We start from the raw sequence: 25,329 nt of genomic DNA on the forward strand, positions 1-25,329 counted from the left end.
GCAAAGACCATGAGAGACCTTTGTCCTACTGACCCCTCAACAAATGAGGTCTAACTGGCCAAGGAAGATCTACCATCGAGTATTCATGGTCCTACATCCATCTATTCTCAAGTTATTGTGTAGACAAGACATGGTCTCTGGATCAACTGACATGAAATTTTCAAACCTATTCCCATTCTAGATAACCTTGTGAATACAACATTGGCAAACTATATCAGTCAAAAAATATCAAGACAGAGGATTATTTTCACCAACCTTTATTGCACAAATAACCATAACATTTTTCCAGAATTAAAAGACTTCAATTGATATAAAAGACTGTACATGTATCTATCAGTAGATCATAGAAGTTCAGGCTAAATGCTTTTATTTTCAAAACATTTTATAACATTGTTAAAAGGCCCTAATTCATGAAACATTATTCTTATCCTAAACATTAACTTTCAAATTAAATACCTAATGTCATGTACCGTAATTCAATATATATTAGTGATGTTATATCTTATAAAATGTACATGGAAGTTGTATGTTAAAAAAAACAAGAGCACAAAATGTCTCATTTTAGTCAGTGAGGGACTAGTAACACGTGCAAATTATCATTGTAACGTGTACTAAGTTTCATTTTAATCTTCTAAATTATTGTCCAACCAAGTTTTTGCACAAAGACAATGACACAGTGACATTGTCTAAACCTTTCTTCAAACAACAGACAATTAAAAAGCTAATTAACATTGTATCACAATTGTCAGTCTGTGAGGAATTTGCGTTTCTTGGCTGTATTCATGTAAGGCCTATAAACCCACTCCACGTCGGAGCTTGACACGGTATCCAAGGTTCCCAATACTATCTGGTACACTGAAATACATAATATCATATTATTACATCATCATTTGATATACTTGTACAGTATTTATTATTACTGGACAGTTACTGTGACACTAGTATTATACTTAGAGATAAATACATCATAGTCTTTATTGTTCCCTTGAGCTTACTGATCAATTAAGAATCCTATGATTTTCATTAAAAGTGATGGGTTTTTTTTCCAATAAAATTAGCCTCTCCTATACATGTAAAATTACAAATGATTGACCATTAAGTGCTGAACTACATTTGCATATGAGAAGATGGGGGAGACATTCTTATGGGTTTTCTTTTGTCCTTAGAAAATACATAGTTGTATTTATATTAATAACAAGATCTCTTTATACACATGAACTCTGTGTTCTGAAAACCACTTGGATTAAAAAGTGTGATTAATTTACAAAACAGTCTTACGTTTCATTTCAAAGCGTGGTCCCACCTCGTTCAGCTCTATGGTTCTGCCTCCTTCACCCTTCTTGTACACATGGTGTCTGAAAATGATTTATACATCTTAATTTCAATGTTTCAAACCTTAGACAGGGTGGTTAAAGTCATGACTTTCAGTTATACACTTTATTTTTCCCTTTTTTCTCATTACAGTTAACAAGTTTAGGAAGGCCATACACAATTACGAATAATGTTTCTACTTTTTAGTCACATTTGAACAGAAATAAATTGAATGATGATTGACAGATTTATCATCTTGCCATGTTTTGGATGACAATGTATTTTCAATATTTTGATAAAGTACTAGCATAATGATACAGTCATGGATAGTGTGTAAACGAAGCCATCTTAACAAAGCCACAGCTGCAAAAGACCTATTAACCATAGGATTTCAACACCGTCAAGCTCAAAGCTGATCCATTCTTTAGAACTTCCTTCATTGTTTTGAATGGAGTGTAATAGAATTTTTCAGACTTAGTAACCATCTTAACAAGAACATCTTAAAATGCAAACACTCATCTGTTGTATACAGCAGATCAAGGGGCATAAATCAACACCTTTTTGAGCAAGAGTTATCTGCCTTTTTTGCATTTCTTTATCATCATTGGCAACGCAATACGTGTACCAAGTCTGAATATGTACGTGAATATCTAAAAAAAAAAAAAAAAAATAATCTAAAGCTGCATAGATCTGTATAAACTTTACAATAGACTGAAAATTGGACACTGAGTTATTATCTACAAAATGTTTTTTCATACCTGAATGAGATGAAGTCCTCTTCATTTGAGAATGTCATAACTCGACGGGCATCTTCTTTTGGGACAGGGAACAGGAACTTCAAAATACTTTTCACCTGAAATAACCAATTTGTCTCCATTATTTCAACATGAGCATCACCAAAAAATAGTCTTCAAGTATGGTTACACAAAATTGAGCACTTGTTATGCAGCACAAACTATATTTTATTGATTACACCGTAAACAATACTTTGTTTAATTGAAGTGTTCATCATCAGTTTAACTCAGTTTATCAGCAACAACATTCAAACTTATTTATAACAAATCTTACAATCAAACATTAATGCCCCATCATACTAGTTTGTAAAACACAGTCATCAATATTAAACTTTCAGATGAACAAACCCAAATTTTTACCCTAGTGCTTCGCACCATTTTTTTCAACAAGCCCTGTATTATAAAATTATTAATATGAGCAGACCAGAAAGCATTCTACCAGTGCATGGCTTCAGGGCTTATGGTTAATTCAACCACTGAAAACGTCACAACTTAACTTACAAGTATGTTTTTGAAAAGAAATTTGAATGTTTCGCAGAACAAAGGGACACACTTATGTTCATTAAATCTTAGTCTGATACTTACCCTATTCCCTAGCTTAGAGGTAAAATTATTGAAGATAAGATGTGGATAAGCCTCCGACATCGTTCCACAATCTGGAATATCGTGCCTCATGACGACATTAGATAAAGTGAAATATGCCGTGGGTCCGTATGGGAGGTGGCAGACAACAAATCCGTCAGGGACACCTCGATGTTCGTGTACGATTATTAAATCTGTGACGTCATTAGACCTGCAGGCATCCACCAGCTGTTTGACCTCGTAGTTACCTCTGTTGATTCTCTGAGAGTTTGGGAATACAAGTCGAATCTCCTAAAAAATGATATGTAGAAAATCTTCAGTTTAAGACGCACAATATAGGTTGATGCAAAATCTTTTTTTTTATTTTCATGTTTAACACATTTGACTTTAATGATCAAAACAAAAAAATGTTAGTTTTATGTACAGATATGAAAAATATTAGCCTTTATAAATGGGTTTTTGAATAAATAGCTACCTGGCCACAAATTCCACTGTTAAACATTTGCAACACTTATTTAAAGCATGTTCGCTTAAATGATTTTTTTAAATGTAGCCTTATACTTTATGTGATCCAAATAAAAACAACTTTTAATAGGCTGCCTCTAAAAATTGAAAAATCGGATTGCTTAAATTGGTTGTTCGTCTAGTGAAAATGAAAAGCATTTTTGATCAACTTGCATTTTAGCTTTGTATGAATGTTTCACACCTTAGCAAATTGTTTCAGCTTTGAACTTGGATCTCTAGAAGTTGTCACCATGATCTTAGGATCTTCCACTCCGCCCCACTTGTATTCATCATCAACATTTGTTGTCAGACCTAAAAAGCATTTAATGTAGAAAGATGAACTACCTAGTGAAATCAACATTATATTTTTTTAGAATTTCGTTATTGTTGTAAATGTAGAGGCGGTGTTTATAAAATCAGAATAAATTTAATTAAAATGCTCTAGAAATATGAAGAAAACACAAATTAACATGTTTAAGACATAATGTCATTTTCAGCCTCGACTTCAATGAAAGCTCATGCCAAAACGTGACTGTTGTTCTTAAGTTTATAAAGGGTCATTACTCAACAAATATTTTTGCAATGGTAATGGGACTTGCTATTAAATCATGGATCTTCAATTGGAAAATGGGTACAAATGTTAATGTTGATGTCATGCTTTCATGTTTATTTAACATTGTGCAACATATTAACTTTAGAACATCTCATGATATTAAATCAAAATAATTAGGCCAATCTAGGCGGACCAGAAAAATCAATACTGGCTTATCTAATAAACTAATTAGTTTATCTGTAGTGCATATCTTGTTAACTAGGTGTGCACTCCAAGTGTACAAGAGTGTAAAGTTTGGTCTTAACAGTACTGTAGAACATCCCATGCCTTACCATCAGCACCCTCATCGTCCCAGTTCAGTGTTTTCTCAATATCAACAGCATCTTCAGCAATCTCATCTGGTATCTGCTTGTTTTCTGAAGGAAATGGTATACATGACAGTGATGTTCACTTAAAGAATAAAAATGGTTTAACTGCTCAAAAATGAAAAGTATTAAAAAGAATGTTTCCAGTCAAAGTAATAACATATATATAACAGATGCATGAACTTTTAAAAAACTTCACATGTAGTGATGTACATGTATGTATATCGATATATTTGTTACTTGGGAATAAATCATTTTTAAGTTGTTAAACCATCATTAAAATGCAAACTTACACATGTATTCCTTTCATTTTTTTTTGTTTTATTTTATAGAAAGTGTATGGTTTTGAATGGAATAAAGTTTATAAATCTGATTTCTGAATTAAATTTTGCTTAAGTTAAAGACAGTATCTCTTTATGTATGCAGCTACAGTATATTTATACAAACCATCAAGGGAATGTTTTAATTTCTGTTTCTTCTCTTGTATTGTTCTTTCTCGATCCTCAATTGACTTCCGATAAATGTATTCTCTCCGAAGTCTGGCTTGTCTTCTGATCTAAAGAAAAAAAACAACGATTTAAAAAATATAATGAACGAAAAAAATAGTTCATATAGTTCAAAACATTCTGATTTGCTTCCAAGAGGCAAGTTGTTTATGTAGAGCTGTAATCGTGAGGACTACTTACCTTACGGAAGAAAGGGCTTTTCAAACCAATAGAAAAGTTGATGAATGTTAAGCCAAACCTCCAGAAATTCAATGTGATTGTTGTAACAGTTCATTTTAGAACGAGGAATTTGAAGTTTTTTTCATGAAACAAATTTTACAAAAATGCAAGGCAACAAAATCTAGCCACAGTGATTTCTTATAACATATCATTGCATAGTTGTATTGGAATAGGCTATAAAGCTTTATAGAGGTACGTTTTTACCATATCTTCTTAAAGACACGACCCTGATTCCAAATTGAGAAACAGGGCATACACTTTTCTGTGATGTGAGATTGGCTAGTGATCACCAAGCCGACCAAGTGGGTTTCCTCTGGGTACTCCAGTTTCCCCCACAACATAAGACCACACCTATCTGATCCGAATTGATAGTTTAAAGTTTAATCTATTTCAACACATTGTGAAATAATAGTGATTTTACTAAATAATTGTTCTCAAATAATTAAGCGTTCAAAGGCCATTAGTGATGTTGTTGATTTTTGCCATCACGAAAATATATTGCTTTTCTAATTTAGTTAATTCTACTATTACCTACCATGATTGCTGGTGAATCAACACTGAAAGATCTTTCTTGTTATAAAATTGACAGTCAAATGGATCGGTTTCCAGTAAAGAATATAGAAAACTGGAAGAAATGTATGCACTTCTCTTCCTTGCACGTTGTTTACTTTGATCTCGATCACCAAACGCTTTACTCCAAACGCCGGATGATATCGATGAAAAACGCACTGTTTTAGTTTCAACCTAATTTTCTCATTTTAATTGATATTCTATTTCATTCCAATCATGGTAAGTAATTAGTTAAGACACTCATCAATATATCTGATTAGATTGTTCAACTATTTTATTATCTGTGTACAGCAAATTCCATTATGAAGTAGTTGATTGAGTTTCGGATATTAATTTCGGATACATCAATGTTGGTTAAAACACAACAAATCATACTGTGCAGTGTAACTATGTAATAAATTATGTAGGCATTTGTTCAAATATCCACTCAAAAAATTATGTTTAATAAATGTACGCCTTGAAATCTAGCATATTTTGTATTTATTTAGTTTTGAGTTATAAATGAAAGTTTTAGTTTTAAGTTTATGAAGACACATAAACCAGAATAATTAATCAAACTAATAGTATATTATATCACAATCTGACAACTTGATTGTTCCAACAGAAAGGAATTCTATTACCACTGTAGTTCAGTACTTTTGGGAAAGGCTAGAGTTGGCATCCCTTACTGCGGCCTTGATTATTTATATATACAAGCAATAGGGGAATCTTTTACAAAAACAGATTCTCAACTTAAAACATTTGGATTGCTACCTGATTAAGCTTTAATTGCAAATTATTCTAAGGGGGGGAATTTGACTATCATAGGGTAATAAAGTATTCTTTTTCGAGGGGAACTCACAGATGCCTGATCTTTGGTTTGGAAAAGGGCAGAAGGCACTGATCAGTTATTACAATTAATGGTCTTGAATATCATATCAATCATACATGTTACAGTTTTGTTAATGTTAACAATTGTATGTTATGCATATTTTTCTTAAATTGTGCTGATAAATTTTTACATAATGTGATATGTTTTTCTTTTACAGGCAAGAAACAGTGAAAAGGCCATGTAAGTTATTTACTTGCTTCTTGTTAAATGCATAGAAATTGTCATAATTATCTTTAATATAATGAACTTTGTTGTTTATGCTGAAAGTGATCCCAATTAGTCGCTTTTTTATTCGTTACTGTTCATCATTGCTTTATTAAAACTGGCATGAACCTGGTGCAGCTATTTTAGTGTTGGCACTAAATATTCTTTACTAGCTCGCATGCATGCATGAACCACTGAATAACCCACTGTATAAAACCAGTTAATGACTTTAAGGAAATTTGGAATATTTTTTTTGTCACAAGCTTTCTTAATCTTTAACATCAGATTCAGTTAGGCATCACATACGATAAATACTTTTTTCCCTATTGTGAAAATAAAATTCCCAATTTTAGTTATAAGTTGTTAATTACATGTATCAATTTCCTCCATTAACAGGACGGCCCTTGCCAGATGGCGAAATGCTCATATGGATGAGAAAAAAGAAGTGGTATGAAAAATTAGTGCATACAGCAAGAAATTATTACATGTTTTTATAATTAAGACATTTATTCACTTATTTTTATGCCCTGCTTGTTTATGTCTTAGAGGCATTATAGTTCCATCTGCCTTGTGGCTTTTTTGATTTTGAAAAAACACTTTTACCAATGTTCAATTTGAGTTTAATCAATATAGGTAAGCAATAAGATACGGTATTTAAGTAAAGTGTGAATTACTTTCACCTGATTACTATGATTAAGATAACAGTCTGCTGAGCGCACTTGCTTCTCATCAAGGCGTCAGTTTTGTTAGTGGTCACCAAGCTAGGTTTTCTTTGACGAAGTTCTCCAGTTTTCCCTAACAACACAAGGCCACACTCTAGAGTAACATTATGCTTGCATTAGTGATTCATATATCGTTTAAAAAAAATATTGTTAATTAGGTTTTATGTTTAATTTATTTATCTAATGTATTTTTAAATGATTTAACTCAGGAGAGGAGACCATACCTGGCCACAGAGTGTGATGATGTGAAAAAGGCAGAGAAGTTCAGACGCCAGATCATTGGAGAGGTATCCAAGAAAGTTGCACAGATTCAGAATGGTAAAAATATCCTTCGCTTTGCTTAAATTGTTTGTCAGATTACAATACCAGTACTAAGTATATACAGTTGTCAGCCTTTTTGTTTTCCTTTCCGAATATTATAAAAAAATAAATTTGAAATAATCCATATCACACCATTCTTGATTTTCAAATTTCATGTTTTCCATGAAATACATATAAATCTAATCTACAATGGTGGCAATGTATCTAATAGTTTTTCTTAAGATATTTTGTTAGTATCTTTTTTGTCCAAGTTTCCAAATCATCATGTTTTGTTTTTTTACTTTTGTCCTATTGAATTACTTAAATGCTTAACATTCTAGTGAAATTTGCAATGATTTGTATTGATACATATTCGTTCGTTACATTTTTTTCTATTCAATATTCTTTCTGTGCAAATTCACATTACCTACATATTATACACTTATAAATGCATACAATACATATGGTAATATTAAATCTAATCTTACCTCTATATTGATGGTTTTTACAGCGGGTCTGGGTGAATTCAAGCTGCGAGACATCAATGACGAGATCAATAAACTTCTGCGGGAGAAAGGCCACTGGGAAGACAGAATCAAGGAGCTGGATGGGCCTGACTACCGGGTAAACAAGTAGTCATTAAATTATGTATGAAACCTGATTATAAGGTAAACAAGTAGTTTACAGTAATTGTAGTATGATTATGAAACATCTATGACTGAATCAACTTATCAACAAACTTCACTGTGAGAAAGATGGGCCTGATTATTGGGAGAATAAGAAGTCATTATACAAGTTTACAGTCCGTCTATTGGTAAAGGAATAAGTCATCAACATTGTACTGTGTAGTATGAGTTTGTAAGCCTTTAAATATTAGTTTGACATATGTTGTTTCCCTGCAGTTTTAAGAAAACAAACATTTTACTTTTTAAGCCTAGTGTTACCAAAAGCAAACACATTTCCTCATATTTTTACTCCACAGAAAATTGGACCTAAGATGATGGACCATGAAGGAAAGGAGGTCCCGGGAAATAGAGGTTACAAGTAAGAGATACTAAACCGTACTTAAAGATTGTTGTTAAGAAGTTCAATTTTACTTGCACACTAAGGCCATGCCAAATTAATTATATGTGTAGCGTCATCAGGTGGGAAGGTCATGTCTTTCAATTGTAAATCAATACCAACTCAAAATCAGACGGAAATAATCAGATTTAGAGAGCTGGGGGCTATTTCAATAAAATTCTTAGTCGACTTAAGTTGTAATTGAAATTATCTTGGTGTCATAGTTTCATTATTTTGCTACATGTTTGAGTAAATTGAACTTCAGATAGTACTGAAAATGAATTCAAAGTTTAGGAAATGAAATAATCAATGTGTTGCCATTTGTGACATTCATACAGATAATGTATTAAATGAAATTAATTGATGAAATGACTATGATAAAGACTTAAATACAAATATAACAGTGACTGATATCACTTGCAGATATTTTGGAGCAGCCAAAGAACTTCCTGGTGTCAGAGAGTTATTTGAACAAGAACGTACGTATTTTTTGTCTATCATTCTATTTAAAGTAAAAAAAAAACATTTTTCATTTTAAACGCAGAAATATCAAACATTTTGACCTTATTCTATTTTCTTTGCTGAAGCTGTAATCTGCAACATTTTCTATCATATGTTTATAATAGCCCCACCCCCTCCACGTAAAAATCGGGGAGAGTTGATGAAAGATATTGATGCTGATTACTATGGTTACCGGGACGAAGATGATGGTGTGATTGTTCCTCTAGAACAGGAGGTTGAGAAAAAAGGTATGTAGATATTTGATTAACTTCACTTGTAAGTAAAATTCTTGTGTTTAAAAAATAATTTGGTAGTAACAAAAATGGGAGATGTGAGATCAGATTGCCCAGTAGTATTGAAAATAAAGAGAATAATGATCGAATAAAGAGAATAATGATCGGGGCTGATATTCATAAAACATTTTACTTAAGTAAGTCATTTTTGTGTCGCCTGAAAAGACGACATATATGGATTACTTTTGTCGGCGGCGTCGGTGGCGGCGGAGGCGGCGTCCGCGTCCCATTTTCACTTGTCCGGGGTATATCTCCTAAACTATTAGTGGTATCAACTTGAAATTTCATATGTAGATAGATCTAATTGAGGGCAAGTGCAGTGCACAAGAACTGTTGCTCTTGCTTCCATATGTTTAGAGTTATTGCCCTTTGTTATTTTTCATACTTAAGTTTTGTCCGGGGCATATCTTGTAGAATATAAGAGTTATCAACTTGAAACTTCATATGTAGATAGATCTCATGGAGGGCAAGTGCATTGCACAATAACAGTAACTCTTGCTGCCAAATATTTAGAGTTATTGCCCTTTGTTAATTTTCATGCTTAAAGTTTTGTTCGGGGCATGTCTTGAAGAATATTAGAGGTATCAACTTGAAACTTCATAGCTAGATAGATCTCATTGAGGGCAAGTGTAGTGCACAAGAACCGTAACTCTTGCTTTCTTAGTTTTAAAGTTATTGCCCTTTGTTAATTTTCATGCTTAAAGTTTTGTCCGTGGTATATCTTGAAGAATATAAGAGGTATCAACTTGAAACTTCATAGCTAGATAGATCTCATTGAGGGCAAGTGCAGTGCACAAGAACCGTAACTCTTGCTGCCATATTTTTAGAGTTATTGCCCTTTGTTAATTTTCTTGCTTAAAGTTTTGTCCGGGGCATATCTTGAAGAATATAAGATAGCTAGATAGATCTCATTGAGGGCAAGTGCAGTGCACAAGAACCGTAACTCTTGCTTTCTTAGTTTTAAAGTTATTGCCCTTTGTTAATTTTCATGCTTAAAGTTTTGTCCGGGGCATATCTTGAAGAATATAAGATAGCTAGATAGATCTCATTGAGGGCAAGTGCAGTGCACAAGAACTGTAACTCTTGCTGCCATATTTTTAGAGTTATTGCCCTTTGTTAATTTTCTTGCTTAGGATTTGTTCGTGGCATATCTCGTAAACTATAAGAGGTATCAACCTGAAACTTCTTCCGTAGGTATATCTGATTGAGGGAAAGTGCAGTGCACAAAAACAGTGACTCTTGCATCTATATGTTTAGAGTTATTGCCCTTTGTTATTTTTCATGCTTAAAGTTTTGTCCGGGGCATATCTTGAAGAATGAAGCTTCCTTGGGTGACCCTCTACAAAAATACAACAAGGGGTCATGATTGATCAACAACAACAGCAACATCAACAAAATAGCTGACTTCCTGTTTTGCTTTAAAAAAACACCTCCTCTGAAACTACCATTCCAAATTCAATGAAACTTTACAGGAAGCTTCCTTGGGTGACCCTCTACAAAAATACAACAAGGGGTCTCGATTAATCAACAACAACAACAAAATGGCCAACTTCCTGTTTTGCTTTAAAACAACATCTCATTGCATGACCCTTTACAAATATAAAACAAGGCATCGTCATCAGTAAAGATAAGTTAAATGGCAACATCATTTTCTATAAATGAATAAAATGCCAATCTAACAGCTATAATGTTGACAGTAAATAATTCGTCAGGCGACACATCCGACTCGCGGAGTTCTAGTTGTATGTTAATCTTACTGGTCATTTGATATAATAACTTGATAATATATTTGTCTGAAGAAATTGTCTAAAGTTAAGAAATGCATTAAGATGCATTATGAATATCCGCCCTGGGATGCAGAATAAAAACAACAGCTTGGGAAATGGAATGCATAGACTTTTGTGCATTCTTTATAGCACACAGACTACAATAAATTTATATTTATATATCATATATTATAGCTAAAGAGCTTTTTGCAGTTACAATTTTTAGTTTTAAGTTATATATTGGACAGCCTTTTTTGCAAATACTATCTATTTTTTGATATTTTAAATGAACTGCCCATGCTAAATCTACCCAGTGTAAAATTTGGCAACATGCAGCCCCCATGAAAATGTCTATAGCAGATGTGTTTATTTATGTATTTCTTTAGACCTTACGGTCAAGGATAATCCGCGAAATTGCAAGCACTTATTTCCAACGGGGTCCTTTGTTTTTGCTGAAGGGACAGTATGCTGAAGAGACAGTGGTGGGATACAAAAAGTCAGAGTGCTATAGCCTAGCTCTTTTTCGAAGAGACCCCTTGGTTCTTTTATGTGCTCAGTGTAAAGCACCGATACACAGGTTACAACTTTCCTGGCTTAAACCAGTACTGAGTACACCACTTTTCCTAGCACTACCCTTTTAATAATGCCAAGCGCCAGGCAAGGGAGCTGCTTGTACCAACTTTCAACATCTTTCGGTATGACGCGGGAAGGGATCGAACCCACAACCTCCCGCTCCATAGGCGGACGCTTAACCACTAGGCCATGGAGATGGTAAGGTTAGAGATATGAAAGAATTGCAAAGGATTATTTCTGAGGTAGAATTATCAGGGTAGTCAGAACAGCCGAAGATTGAGACTTCAAGATAACATGTGGAGATTTAAGTCTAGATACATCGTGTATTATGTCTTGTATTACAGCTATTGCAGATAAAGTGAAAGAATGGAAAGAGAAGCAGGAGAAGATTGACCGGGGAGAAATATCGGAGGAGCCAGAGCAGACAGAACTAGTGACTCCACAGATATATCCACAGGATGAGGTATGCTTGTGTAGCGTTTTTAATGATTGATCGTTCTTAACTTATAATGTCTTCCAAAATTGAAATGTTTTATTTTGGAAGACATAGGTTAGGAATCATCACAGTGTCTGTATTGACACCTTCATTGAAATAAGACTTTTAACAAGCCTAGCTTGATAAAATCCAGAATTTGAGCAAGCCTGGAAAGTAATTTACCAGTGCAGGGTGTGCTGGATTGTCCTTTATTTCCATGCAGAGCACAGTAGCTGCAAAAGATTTATTGTGTCGCAAACACAACTCTGTTGTCAAAGATAATAACATGAAACTTAGATAGAAAATACATTAAAATACAGGTATTTCCATTGTTTGTGATGTTTAAGTTGTCATTGCAAAGGGTAGTAGGGAAAAAAAGAAATTGAATTTGATCACCAGCTTCTTACACAAGTACTTGGCTTTAATAAAACCAACAAGCCTGCTGGCTATGCAGTATTTAGAGTTTGAGGAAGTCTTGCAAACACTGTCAAGACTCTTAGACACTCTATCAGTGCAATGTTTACATGCTTATTTCCACAAATGTGATATTCAGCGACACATTTCGTAAAATAACCATTAATTAAACAGTAACCAAAAAGCTTTGAAAAAGGAGGAAAAAGGTAAATATTTGTTCTTTTAATTACTAGGATGAAGAAGACATGGAGGTTGACCAGCCAGCTGAGGCGGGAGAGGAGGTTGAGATGCAGCACTTTATTGCCCACGTGGAGGTGCCATCACAAAAACAGGTAGTTATCAGTTTATCGATATAAATGCCAAGCTTGTCATATCCTTGATGCCATAAGCAGCTTGACTGGTTGTCGGTGGAAGCTGTGGCAAATACTTAAACGTTGGCAATGAAACTTGGTACCCTTGTTGCTAGAGACAATAACGACATTTATAGCAAGGCACATAACTTTGACTTTAATAATTGTTGAGTTATGCTCCTTTTATCACTGGAAAACCCCTCCAACAAAATAGGCCATCCTAGGCCTCCACTCCGCAGCACTCATGTTTTCATCTTTGTCATGCAAACAATTCTTGTTTTATTATTAAATATGAATTTGCAGTATGGTAATTTCTTTGCAGTGTCTAGAAAAATATTTAATTACGGAAATGTCAGAGCCTAAGTTACGGTAATGTCATTGTAATTGATGTCATATTTTGTTGTGTCATTTAAAATTTATTCCTGTTGGCAATATCTGATCTTTCAAAATGTTTCAGGTTAATGATTTACTAATGAACTGTAGTCAAATCGCATATCAGGAGTTGTGTCTCTTTGTAATTTACATGGGTGAAAGTTATAAGTTTTATTATTGAATTTAGTAGTTTGGCAATAAAATACCCTATGTTGAGGAATTTTAATTGTCAAGCTAAAGTAAGAATCTGCATATGGTGATGTATTCAATTCTTGTACATGCTTTTGTATGTTTTCAGATTGAAGAAGCCTTATTACAGAGAAAGAAAATGGAATTGCTACAGAAGTATGTGAGTGATGACCAACAGGCGGAAGAAGGCCAGGTGAAACAGATGCTTGGATTGTGAGAGTGGTCAAATTCAAACAAACACGCGGTGAAATACAACGAAATCTTAACTGTCAAAAAAGTGCTGGTACATTCATACAGGTAATGATAGGTGTCAGTCTTATCCTTGGATTTCAACAGTGATCTTCATCTGACTACATGCGTATGCTTAAATAGGGACAAAAGCCTTTCTCTGAAAGATGCTTGGAATTTTGAAGGATCTTTCCAGGGCTTGAATTTGGATTTATATAAGTTGGAAACGTTGTTGGAATGTGTCTAAATGATCTCAGATGTACACAGGTCTACTTTGTGAGAGAGATCAGAGTCCTGTCTGATGAATGTTTAAATTTTGACCGAGTCTCAGAAATAGTTAAAAGTTTATGCATTAAAGCAGTACTTTTTCTGACTGGTGTGATGGTATATGAAGGTTTTGTTCAACTATTACAGGCTTTATTTATAGTGAACCAATTAAGTTTCAATGTTTCTGGAATGGATTCATGTATGTTTGGTGGATACTGTTTATTACACAAGAAGCTGGTTTGATATGTTTCAGATTTTGCACACTAGAATCTACACTTGTTGTACTGGTTGCAATATGCCTTTATAGATTAATAATATCACTAACTGATATTTATAAATATAAGTTTTGGTAATAAGTTGTATATATCAGTGAAATTTTCATAAAGATGAAACATTTGTAAATACTGTTTGTATCACCATGTGAATATGTTGTTTTCATTATCAGTTTTATACAAATTTAATACTTTTCTTTCATTTACCGGTACTCACTTTGTGTCTTGGCTTGTGGTCGCATGGTTTTGTAAATGTCAGCAAATCGAATTGTGACCACCCTTGATAATGACCTACATTATTTAACATAAATAATGTATTGAATCCATGTCCACGTACATTTGTTTGTGCAGGACAAATCTCTCCATTTGTTTGACATTATTAGATTTCAAACTCCTCATATATACAATGTATTCATTTTACAAACCTTCATTATGTATACAGGGAAACAAATTCATATTTCAAACCTTCATGAACATGAAATGTTACAAATAAATGATGAAAAAATATGAATGCTTTCTTTTTTAGCTTGTCTCAGGGCAAAAAACTGAAGTTGAGTATTTGTGATCGTCAGTTTATTTCTGGTTATTGTCATTGATGGCTTGAAATGTCACCACCTCCAGAAATTCCTGCTCAGTTTCAATTAAATTTAATTAAGTTTTCTCAAAGATTTAAGCAGATTGAGAACTATGGGTTCCATGGCAATGTGATGGGACTTCTGTACAATATATTTATGTCCCCCTTTGAAGAAGAGGAGTATATTGCTCTGCACATGTTGGTCGGTATGTCGGTCGGTCGGTCCTTCGGTATGATGACCCCTATTGATTCTAGGGGGTCAAAGATCAAGTTCACAGTCACCTTGAAAGCAAACTTGATAATTCCTGGACCTATGGTCATCAAACTTGACATGAAGGTTGGGCCTGACCAGTAGATGACCCCTCTTGACTTTGGGGGTCATTGGGTCAAAGGTCAAGTTCACAGTGACTTTGAATGCGAAGATGTTTAGAGTGATAACTCGACAATGCCTGCACCCATGGCCCTCAAACTTGGAGTTGTGTCTGACCTCTAGACGACCACTTATGATTTTAGGGGTCATCGGGTCAAAGGTAAAGTTCACAGTGACCTTGAGCGAAAAAAGCTTTGTCTGTGTGATAACTTGTCAATGCCCTCAAACTTGACATTTAGATTTTTGGTGATCAGATGATGACTCCTATGGATTTTGAGGTCATAGAGTCAAAGGTCATGGTCATGACACACTCTATTCTCACACTTTGAATGGTCATAATCTTAAAACTGCCACAACAGCATCCAATGTCAGTGACAAATCAGCATCATTTGGGTCCATGCATATTTCATTCAATTGACCATATAATCCTGACAACATGGCTCGGGGGTGCGGGGGGGGGGGTAATGTTTGACAAACACCTCTTGTGTTGTCTGATATACTAGTACATGTTTCAGGATTCATCAAATTATAAATTATGTGTGTATCTTGTACCCAACCCGTTTTAACAGCAAGTATTCCAAGATAATCTGGGTTTGAATCCTGCTGTCGACAGTTTCTTTCTTTTTCTCCTGTATGGCGTTTTCATCATTCCGTTTTCATCTTGAAAAGTCATTGAACATAATATCTGTATAACCAGAGTGACCATCACTAACTGTCCTCACCCCAATAACTGCCTATACAGTGTGACAATTACAAGCTGGCCTCACCCCAATAACTGCCTGTACAGTGTGACTATTACAAGCTGGCCTCGCCCAAATATCTGTATGTACAGTGTTACCATCGCAAACTGGCCTCAGCTCAAGAACTGCCTGTACAGTGTGACCATTACAAGCTGGCCTCGCCCCAATATCTGTATGTACAGTGTGACTATTACAAGCTGGCCTCACCCCAATAACTGTATGTATAGTGTGACCATCACAAACTGGCCTCACCCCAATAACTGTATGTATAGTGTGACCATCACAAACTGGCCTCACCCCAATAACTGCCTGTACAGTGTGACCATTACAAGCTGGCCTCACCCCAATAACTGCCTGTACAGTGTGACCATTACAAGCTGGCCTCGCCCCAATATCTGTATGTACAGTGTGACCATCACACACTGGCCTCACCCCAATAACTGCCTGTACAGTGTGACTATTACAAGCTGGCCTCGCCCAAATATCTGTATGTACAGTGTTACCATCGCAAACTGGCCTCAGCTCAAGAACTGCCTGTACAGTGTGACCATTACAAGCTGGCCTCGCCCCAATATCTGTATGTACAGTGTGACTATTACAAGCTGGCCTCACCCCAATAACTTTATGTATAGTGTGACCATCACAAACTGGCCTCACCCCAATAACTGTATGTATAGTGTGACCATCACAAACTGGCCTCACCCCAATAACTGTATGTATAGTGTGACCATCACAAACTGGCCTCACCCCAATATCTGTATGTACAGTGTGACCATCACAAACTGGCCTCACCCCAATAACTGTATGTATAGTGTGACCATCACAAACTGGCCTCACCCCAATAACTGCCTGTACAGTATGACTATTACAAGCTGGCCTCGCCCCAAAATCTGTATGTATAGTGTGACCATCACAAACTGGCCTCACCACAAAATCTGTATGTATAGTGTGACCATCACAAACTGGCCTCGCCCCAAAATCTGTATGTATAGTGTGACCATCACAAACTGGCCTCACCCCAATAACTGCCTGTACAGTGTGACCATCACAAACTGGCCTCACCCCAATAACTGCCTGTACAGTGTGACTATTACAAGCTGGCCTCGCCCAAATATCTGTATGTACAGTGTGACCATTACAAACTGGCCTCACCCCAATAACTGCCTGTACAGTGTGACCATCACAAACTGGCCTCACCCCAATAACTGCCTGTACGGTGTGACCATTACAAACTGGCCTCACCCCAATAACTGCCTGTACAGTGTGACCATCACAAACTGGCCTCACCCCAATAACTGCCTGTACAGAGTGACCATCACTAACTGGCCTCACCCCAATAACTGCCTGTACAGAGTGACCATCAATAACTGGCCTCACCCCAATAACTGCCTGTACAGAGTGACCATCACTAACTGGCCTCACCCCAATAACTGCCTGTACAGTGTGACCATCACAAACTGGCCTCACCCCAATAACTGCCTGTACAGCGTGACTATTACAAGCTGGCCTCGCCCAAATATCTGTATGTACAGTGTGACCATCGCAAACTGGCCTTGGCTCAATAATTGCATGCACTATGTGACCATCTCAAACTGGCCTCGCCCCAATATCTGTATGTACAGTGTGACCATTACAAACTGGCCTCACCCCAATAACTGCCTGTACAGTGTGACTATTACAAGCTGGCCTCGCCCCAATATCTGTATGTACAGTGTGACCATTACAAACTGGCCTCAGCTCAATAACTGCCTGTACAGTGTGACTATTACAAGCTGGCCTCGCCCCAATATCTGTATGTATAGTGTGACCATCACAAACTGGCCTCGCCCCAATATCTATATGTACAGTGTGACCATCACACACTGGCCACACCCCAATAACTGCCTGTACAGTGTGACCATTACAAGCTGGCCTGGCCCAAATATCTGTATGTACAGTGTTACCATCGCAAACTGGCCTCGGCTCAATAATTGCATGCACTGTGTGACCATTACAAGCTGGCCTCGCCCCAATATCTGTATGTATAGTGTGACCATCACACACTGGCCTCACCCCAATATCTGTATGTATAGTGTGACCATCGCAAACTGGCCTCGGCTCAATAATTGCATGCACTGTGTGACCATCTCAAACTGGCCTCGCCCCAATATCTGTATGTATAGTGTGACCATCACACACTGGCCTCGCCCCAATATCTGTATGTATAGTGTGACCATCACAAACTGGCCTCGCCCCAATATCTGTATGTACAGTGTGACCATCGCAAACTGGCCTCGGCTCAATAATTGCATGCACTGTGTGAACATACAAACTGGCCTCACCCCAATAACTGCCTGCACTGTGTGACCAATACATACTGGCCTTGTACCAATAGCTGCCTAAAATGTTTGACCATCGCAAACTGGCTTCACCCCAATAACTGCTTGTACAGTGTGACCATCGCAAACTGGCCTCACCCCAATGACTGCTGGAACAGTGTGTACATTGTGAACAGGTCTTCCCAAATAACTGCCCGTACAGATTCAAAAGCTTTTACTTCAATAATTGAATTCACACAAAAGTATTCCCTTACTTTTCGGTTTGACCCCAACATTTCTTGTTAGATATTAAGGTTAGGTAAGTCAACTGTTTCACTGCAGGTACAGTTGCATCCAGTTTTGACCAAACCTTTGACATGAACACTTACTTTATGACTGCCTTTGACATGCTAAATACTTCATAGCAGTGGCTTTCTCACACTTGTACAATATATTCACGTTTGTAAAATGCAAACTTACATTCTTGCTTACGTTGCCATCTATTTAATATATGTTTAATAGGATAAAGCTTATCTCATTATTTTTGGTTTTGAATTAATTGCATGATATTTACTTCTTAAGAATTTTTATACTTTAAATAGAAATTATCTCTATGATAATCACAATACACCATTTTTCATTTATCAATATTCAATTTAGTATGTATTTTGGCTAATTAAAATAAGCTACTTAAGCCTGTTAAGCATAAGAAGTTTCGTGAAATTGGGGCCAGATTAACAAAACAACACATTTGAAAGATCAAACTGATACATTCTCCAGATAATGGAAGTCACGTTCAAAACAAAATATTCATACAAACAATGGTGAAAAAGACACAAGACCAAAAAAACCCCACATGTATGTTAAATTTCCTTGACATCTTTTTTCTGTCATCTTATTCACAAAACATACAGGTTGCCGAGTGTCCGCATTCACGATGTAATTATGCAAAAGCTGTTCTATCGAATATGAAGGAAGAACATGATTTCGAACGTTTAAAACAAACAAAACTGCAATAAAAATTGAAATATTTTCGAACACTATTTTATACAATTATTTAAGTTTGAATTATGAAAATGCTAACAAATATGTTCAATAATGAATAGCAGTACATTACACACTGGTTCCAGGATGTCCTCATTGCGTTCATGCATTTTGATGCTTACCTAGTACAAATTATTCAGTTTTACCATTTTCAGATGCATTTTACCATATTGTCTAACATTTTTCAAATTGATGTTATGCACATGCGTAAGTGCGTAACGCTGGCTACGCCCCTGCAAAAGCATAACTTTTATTCATGATTAAACTTCGCATACTTATGCGCTTGTTCGTATTTGATTGGCTGAGATTTACCATTATGACGTATGAACTCCAGGGAAGCAAATGTACACCTACATGATATATAACAATGTATCGTTTTGTTTAAGTACACAATGTTAATATTTTGGATTTCTATTGTATAGTTTTGACGTCCTCTGAAACTGATTGTAGCCTAAACATACCTTTGGTCTTATGTGGTTAAAATAAAAATATTTTGTGATATTTGGGCAGTGCAGTTTTAAGAAGTTTGAAAACACATGTTATCCCTATTTATCGCGAATAAAATTGTTAACAATATTGATCGGATATTTATTATAGTCAATAAACATGCAGTGCCGTAGCTACACCTTGCTGCCTCGGTGTTTTTCTGGGCATATAACAATTTCATTTATCTCTAAAAATAACTCTATTCGACTTTCTTCATTTGCCTCAATGTACACAAACCATCGAGCCGGAATGTCTATATTTAAAAAAGAACTGAATATTAGATATAATAGAATAAACTCTGCAAACTACGCAACCATGCGTAATGTTGATATAATGTATAGTGATGATTTATGTGCAATGTTTAGAAGTAGGTTTATGGTATTGGTAACAAAGCCTCATATGATTGTGATAGTAAATTTCTTCTAAATGCACATTTGTTTTGTCTAAATTTATGTAAACCGTGTAAGTTAACTTCAACTGTATCAAAAGTTATAGCACTAAAATGTTGAACTGTTGTATTTTTATGTCATATATTCAGCATTTTATTCAACCAAAGATACTCAACAATGCAGATAATTGCTTCTTGCAAGAAATAATTTCTTAAAACCCCCTAGACAGTTCTGCCTCGGTGTTATTTTAAGTGAATTAAGGATTTTAAAATAACGCATATATGTCACATGCAACGCTCATTTCTGTAGTTTACCATAAGTCATAGTCAAACTAAGGTATGCTTAAGATGTAGGTTAGCCCTGCACCTGGGGATTTGGTTCACAAAAGTTTACTATATGAAGACAGCATGTCTTTTACAAAATCCATATCCATAGGTCAAGGTCACACTCCTATTTTAGTGTCACTGGTCAGAGATCCTTGTACATGTAGTTTGCCTCATCTGGATTGCAGCTTACATGCAGGAGCATAGCTAGCGCGTCATTCATGTGGATTCATAATTCTCCTAGTGGGTCCAGGGGCATGATTTTTTGAAGTTTCAAGTTATTTTGCTTGTCCAGATATTTACATCCCAACATTACGCAAAGAGAGGTTTGAAAGAACTTGGCAAAAATGTTCACAATGAAAAGACTGCAACTCGCATGCAAATCCCAATTTATATAAGTCAAATGTCAAGGGAACATATTGAGGATGCAATTCATACATTATTAGGTAAACAAGTAATTATCACTGCCAGTGATGTAGCAAGAAAACAAACTCTATTTTTCCGAGAAAGAAATTTATTGCACAAGTCTTTGCATTGAATTATAAAAGAGAATTAAAAGTATAGTACACAATATAAAACACATCAGACTCCATTTGTAAAGCCTTACATTATCAGAGTACATGTATAGTAAAACATATTTTTTTATCATATTCAATTTATTAAAAGTATTTACAAGTTTGAACAAACGTCATTTGAATCTCTGGCAATCTTAGAGATAAATTTGAGTCTCCAAGCCGGTATATTGTGTTTAAAAGAGGTAGAATTTCTAATTTCTTAAATTTTCACTCAAAAACAATGATGTAAACAAAATTTTGAAGGGTTGTTACCTTTTTAAATATTCAGAAAATTGCCTTAAATATGTCATGAAACTTGTCAAATGTCAGTGTTTTTTAGTGTGAAAATAAAAAGAATATTACATCAAGCTTGTGAAAACAAAACCTTGCTTTAAGTAGAGCCATTGATAAATCAAATCAAACTGCCCCAACAGGTCTAGTGCAGACGACTGCAGAATTGTGTATGAAGTCGGCCCACAGCAAGATTCTCTTCTTTGTTATATGCAAAATTATTTCATTTCACCACTTGAGTAAAAATTTGTAGAAAAGTTTCTAGCTTAAACACTATTTATCCACAAATTATGAACACTTTGTCTGTTGATTTATCACCAGAAAACTAAATCAAGGTGGTTTCATCTATCACATCCATGTGACACAGTCATGGCCACATCTTTGGGGTCATCTCTGAATCCATCCACCCACAGAGAGGTCCTACAAAATATAATTCAAAACCACATATTCATTGTCTTCAAATATGATATCAATCATGTGTAAATTTGAAAAAAAAATACAAGAATGCAATGTTCAAATCATCAAATGCTACCTAAGTGGTGAAAATTGTTTTAAAGAACTACTTGGGCTACAATGACACGGACGCATTAAAGATGCACTCTTACTCCAAAAAAAGATTTACCAAAATTAATATAATTGTATATTGATGATAATAAAAAGGATGAATAAAAGTATAAAACAATAGTTCTTATGGAGGATAACGAGTTGAGTTTGAAAGAAATGTGCAGGAATAACAGTATTTCTAACTATGAGACAATAGTACATCACAGTTAATCTTTTAGCACTCACCAATCATTTAATATCTTTGCGTGTTCAATTTTTAAATTCCTGTTATGAGCTTGTTATAAGTAATTAATTTTCACCATAAATTCATTATTTAGTAAGTAGTTAAAGATTAAGTTAAAGATCAGCCAAAATGTATCTTTGATACACATGTGTATGTATTGATTTTGAATAAGAGTGTCACTTTAATGCAAACCTTTGTTAAACAATTAAAACTATTACTATTACTTAAACATCTAAGTAAGAAATACACTTTTTTCCTTAGTATTTTTCTATGAAAATTCTATCGCAACAGCAATTTTAAGACAGTGATTCTCGATTATAGATTCTCATGAAATAAGAAAGATGATACAGTGTTTGTGACACACTTCTTCCTTATCCCTGATTAAGTCCCTTCACTAGCAGTGTTTAGGAAATAAATATGCAGAAGCTCACCGTCTGATATTAATCCTGGCTCTAGTTCGGCTGCATGGAGATGTCAATCCAGTACTGGAAACTCAGACCCAATGTACCGGATCTACGCCATCGGCAGTATCTGCAACAGGACTGGGTGTAAATCTGGGATACCTCATTTATTTAATTATTATCAATTTGAGAAAGTTCTTATCCAAATATTAGTAGTGTACGTACATGAAGCTTAGCCAGTACATCTGAGAAAAAGATTTGGTCTGGGTTCTTAAATTGTGATGTGGAATGTGAGTTGTGCTCAGAACAAGTACAGACTTAAAACGATTGCATAAATCGTAAGCTTGTAGCCAAAATTTATCCCTTACCTAAAATTTTAGGGCTATACTGAGGGCTTAGCTGTAAACTGCAGGGACTGTCCACATTAGCCTCTAAAATGAGGGGAAAGGTGGCATAGACGACTGGTGGTACCACTCTGCATTTCTGCCAACACACAATAAGGACTGTCTGAAAATGACAAAGAATGACCATGCACTTGTACTGTCAAACATATATATCTGTCATGTAGCAGTGCTGGTTCAGTGGCGTCAAAACCACTGCAACTGAACAATTTACTACAAATGTCTGGTCAGAAAAAAGGTACAAATATTACTGGGAAGCCTTTCTCTCCCAGTGCACCACACCCAGTTGCTGAAACCTGTATGTGTGTCATGGAGCTGTGCTGGCTCTCTGGGGGAATCAAAAGTAACAAACGATGTCACATTGACAGTTGTATGCACAGCCTGTGCCCGCTACACTCAATGCTGAAAATCGGGTAACCATTCTCTTTACACAGGTCACCCCAGTTATCATTATTAATTGAATGCATTATGTGTGACGCCGACGCAGACGCTGATGCTTGGGTGAGTAGTATAGCTCTCCATATTCTTCGAATAGTTGAGCTAAAAACAGTATAGTCCCTTATATAAATAAGGAGATATCCCACCAAAGGCACCAATTTTATGCGCAATACTCGTTGGGTTCATTCTGAACTTTATTTGAGACCTTTGATACAAATACATGTACACAAACGTTCACTTCATTACAAATAAGGTACCTTGAATAACAAAGTTCCGGAGCTTGTTGTCCAATGTTGTAGTTATTCTGGCAAAACTTCAGACAGGTTGTTGGATATATTCCTATGAACACGCTTTCCAGATGAAATAGTTCAATCCGTCTATAAGAAAAAGATACAAATCATATTTGATATGCAGTATACCAAAAAACGGAAAACATAAACGGGTATCATTTACAAACTTTAAATGCAGCAATGTAAAGAAACCTTGTTGTAATGTTTAGCTTTCAAAAACTTGCATGTACAAAAGACTTTTGTATTAAAAGCATAAGTTGCTATAGTCCCTCCAAAAAATCAGTTTACTATTTATATATCCTGATTTATATATCCTGATTTTCAGAAAGACATCTTTGCCAAAAAATAAAATTTGTATGAGCACATGTATGCAGACAAGGAATAAATCTTTGGAATTTGCTGTACAATTTTCCAGAAAAGTAAAGCTTCTATTTGAATATATATATATATATATATATATATATATATATATATATATATATATACATATGTTGTTTCTGTACATGTTTGTTCCATTCTTACCAGCTATGATTGTTTATAGTCGGTAGGGCCTCTGCTGCAGGTATGTAAATGTTGTCATGACTGGTACCAAGATAATTGACAGCAACAACTAAATACAGCCCTTCCCCACTGGTAGTCCTACAAATAAAAAGTACACATTTACCAAAAGGATAGCACCATTAATATACATGGTGGCAGCCTTCTGGTTGTACCAATATTCTGTGAGTGGAACCATCAATTAATATTTACACCCCAACTTCCATTCCTTAAATGAACTGCCTTTCGGCAATTGCTTTTATCAATCGATGAACGCAACATCTTCGGATATGTTCGGATATCCTTCGGACTCCACACACATTGACCAACCCAATTGCGTTCATACCCCGATAATGACATCAACACCACAATTCATTCCTCAATGATGTTAAACTTCCTTTGGCTTTATTCATTACAAAATAATAAGATGGTCCTATCAATTAATATGTTTCATACCCATAGGAAAGCTCCTTAAATCATAAGAGGGTTGTGCTGTGAGCTACTCAGGAAATTACTCTTGGCACTATTCTACGGCATCACCTATAAATAATCAAAGGAGTCCTCCTAAATATATATACTTTTATTTCCTCCATAATGCTATGAAGAGCAAAACTACAGTTTATAAATGTACAACAAACAAGTTTACAACGTGACAGTATGCAATTAGAGAAATATTTAAACAACATTCACACTTATATAATTCATTTTCGAGTACATATATTGGAATACAAGAATGGTATTACCAGGCCTGAGTCTTTTTCATATTGCTTTATCAATATTTACTTAACTCTATAAGTAAACATAAAGCACAATTTAGAGACCAATATTAAATATACACACTTTAAGACAATATCCACATTGCATGCATTTCCTAGATACGAAAGCGAAATATCTAGATAAATTTGCTTAATGAATATCACATTCTTTCTACACATAAATAATATATATATAAATAGTCATAACGATATATCAGTTATGATATGCCAGCATGTCTTGGTTTATAAAATTTCTCAGAAAACTATGTGAGAAAGCTGTAAATGAGGTTCACAAGATATACAGACGTGTTTCTTATGAGGCAATCAACAGCACTTTCAATCAGTTTATTGCTCTGTATGACTGGCTTTAACTAAATGAAACTAGCATA

General features: G+C 35.2%; 2 protein-coding genes and 1 long non-coding RNA gene across 5 annotated transcripts in view; 1 reads left to right on the forward strand and 2 right to left on the reverse strand.

Moving 5' to 3' along the window:
* Nucleotides 1-241: 241 nt before the first annotated feature.
* LOC128218110 (U3 small nucleolar ribonucleoprotein protein IMP4-like) lies at nucleotides 242-5,519 on the reverse strand. The gene is made up of 8 exons (XM_052925659.1): nucleotides 5,370-5,519; nucleotides 4,557-4,665; nucleotides 4,077-4,160; nucleotides 3,394-3,503; nucleotides 2,691-2,978; nucleotides 2,070-2,164; nucleotides 1,279-1,355; nucleotides 242-855 (listed from the first exon to the last, which is right to left on the reverse strand). The coding sequence occupies exons 1-8, from the start codon at nucleotides 5,370-5,372 to the stop codon at nucleotides 746-748; spliced, it is 876 nt and encodes a 291-aa protein (XP_052781619.1). The 5' UTR covers nucleotides 5,373-5,519; the 3' UTR covers nucleotides 242-745.
* Nucleotides 5,511-14,770, forward strand: LOC128218111 (pre-mRNA-splicing factor ISY1 homolog). The gene is made up of 11 exons (XM_052925660.1): nucleotides 5,511-5,623; nucleotides 6,433-6,455; nucleotides 6,876-6,927; nucleotides 7,411-7,519; nucleotides 8,013-8,125; nucleotides 8,484-8,545; nucleotides 8,987-9,042; nucleotides 9,190-9,312; nucleotides 12,041-12,159; nucleotides 12,819-12,917; nucleotides 13,606-14,770. The coding sequence occupies exons 1-11, from the start codon at nucleotides 5,621-5,623 to the stop codon at nucleotides 13,711-13,713; spliced, it is 867 nt and encodes a 288-aa protein (XP_052781620.1). The 5' UTR covers nucleotides 5,511-5,620; the 3' UTR covers nucleotides 13,714-14,770.
* Nucleotides 14,771-21,000: 6,230 nt separating this feature from the next.
* Nucleotides 21,001-25,329, reverse strand: part of LOC128216728 (uncharacterized) — a 28,866-nt gene continuing 24,537 nt past the window's right edge. The window contains exons 3-7 of one of the 3 annotated variants that reach the window (XR_008258117.1): nucleotides 24,171-24,287; nucleotides 23,616-23,735; nucleotides 22,888-23,026; nucleotides 22,550-22,649; nucleotides 21,001-21,751 (exon numbers count right to left, since the gene is read on the reverse strand). This is a non-coding gene — a long non-coding RNA (uncharacterized LOC128216728). Of the gene's footprint in view, nucleotides 21,752-22,549; nucleotides 23,027-23,615; nucleotides 23,736-24,170; nucleotides 24,288-24,641; nucleotides 24,726-25,329 lie in introns of all 3 variants that reach the window. The other 2 variants (XR_008258118.1, XR_008258116.1) reach the window with 2 other exon arrangements.

This window comes from Mya arenaria, chromosome 14 (genome assembly GCF_026914265.1).
Source record: "Mya arenaria isolate MELC-2E11 chromosome 14, ASM2691426v1".
In the NCBI taxonomy this organism is placed as follows: Eukaryota; Metazoa; Mollusca; class Bivalvia; order Myida; family Myidae; genus Mya; species Mya arenaria.

What these genes read in the sequence shown, in the direction of transcription:
- LOC128218110 (XM_052925659.1), bottom strand. An exon ending in CCTCTAAGCTAGGGAATAGG is followed by an intron (nt 2,165 to 2,690) that starts GTAAGTATCAGA and finishes TGGTTATTTCAG; the next exon opens with GTGAAAAGTATTTTGAAGTT. An exon ending in ACCACGCTTTGAAATGAAAC is followed by an intron (nt 856 to 1,278) that starts GTAAGACTGTTT and finishes TATGTATTTCAG; the next exon opens with TGTACCAGATAGTATTGGGA.
- LOC128218111 (XM_052925660.1), top strand. An exon ending in TGGATGAGAAAAAAGAAGTG is followed by an intron (nt 6,928 to 7,410) that starts GTATGAAAAATT and finishes GATTTAACTCAG; the next exon opens with GAGAGGAGACCATACCTGGC. An exon ending in AGGTGCCATCACAAAAACAG is followed by an intron (nt 12,918 to 13,605) that starts GTAGTTATCAGT and finishes GTATGTTTTCAG; the next exon opens with ATTGAAGAAGCCTTATTACA.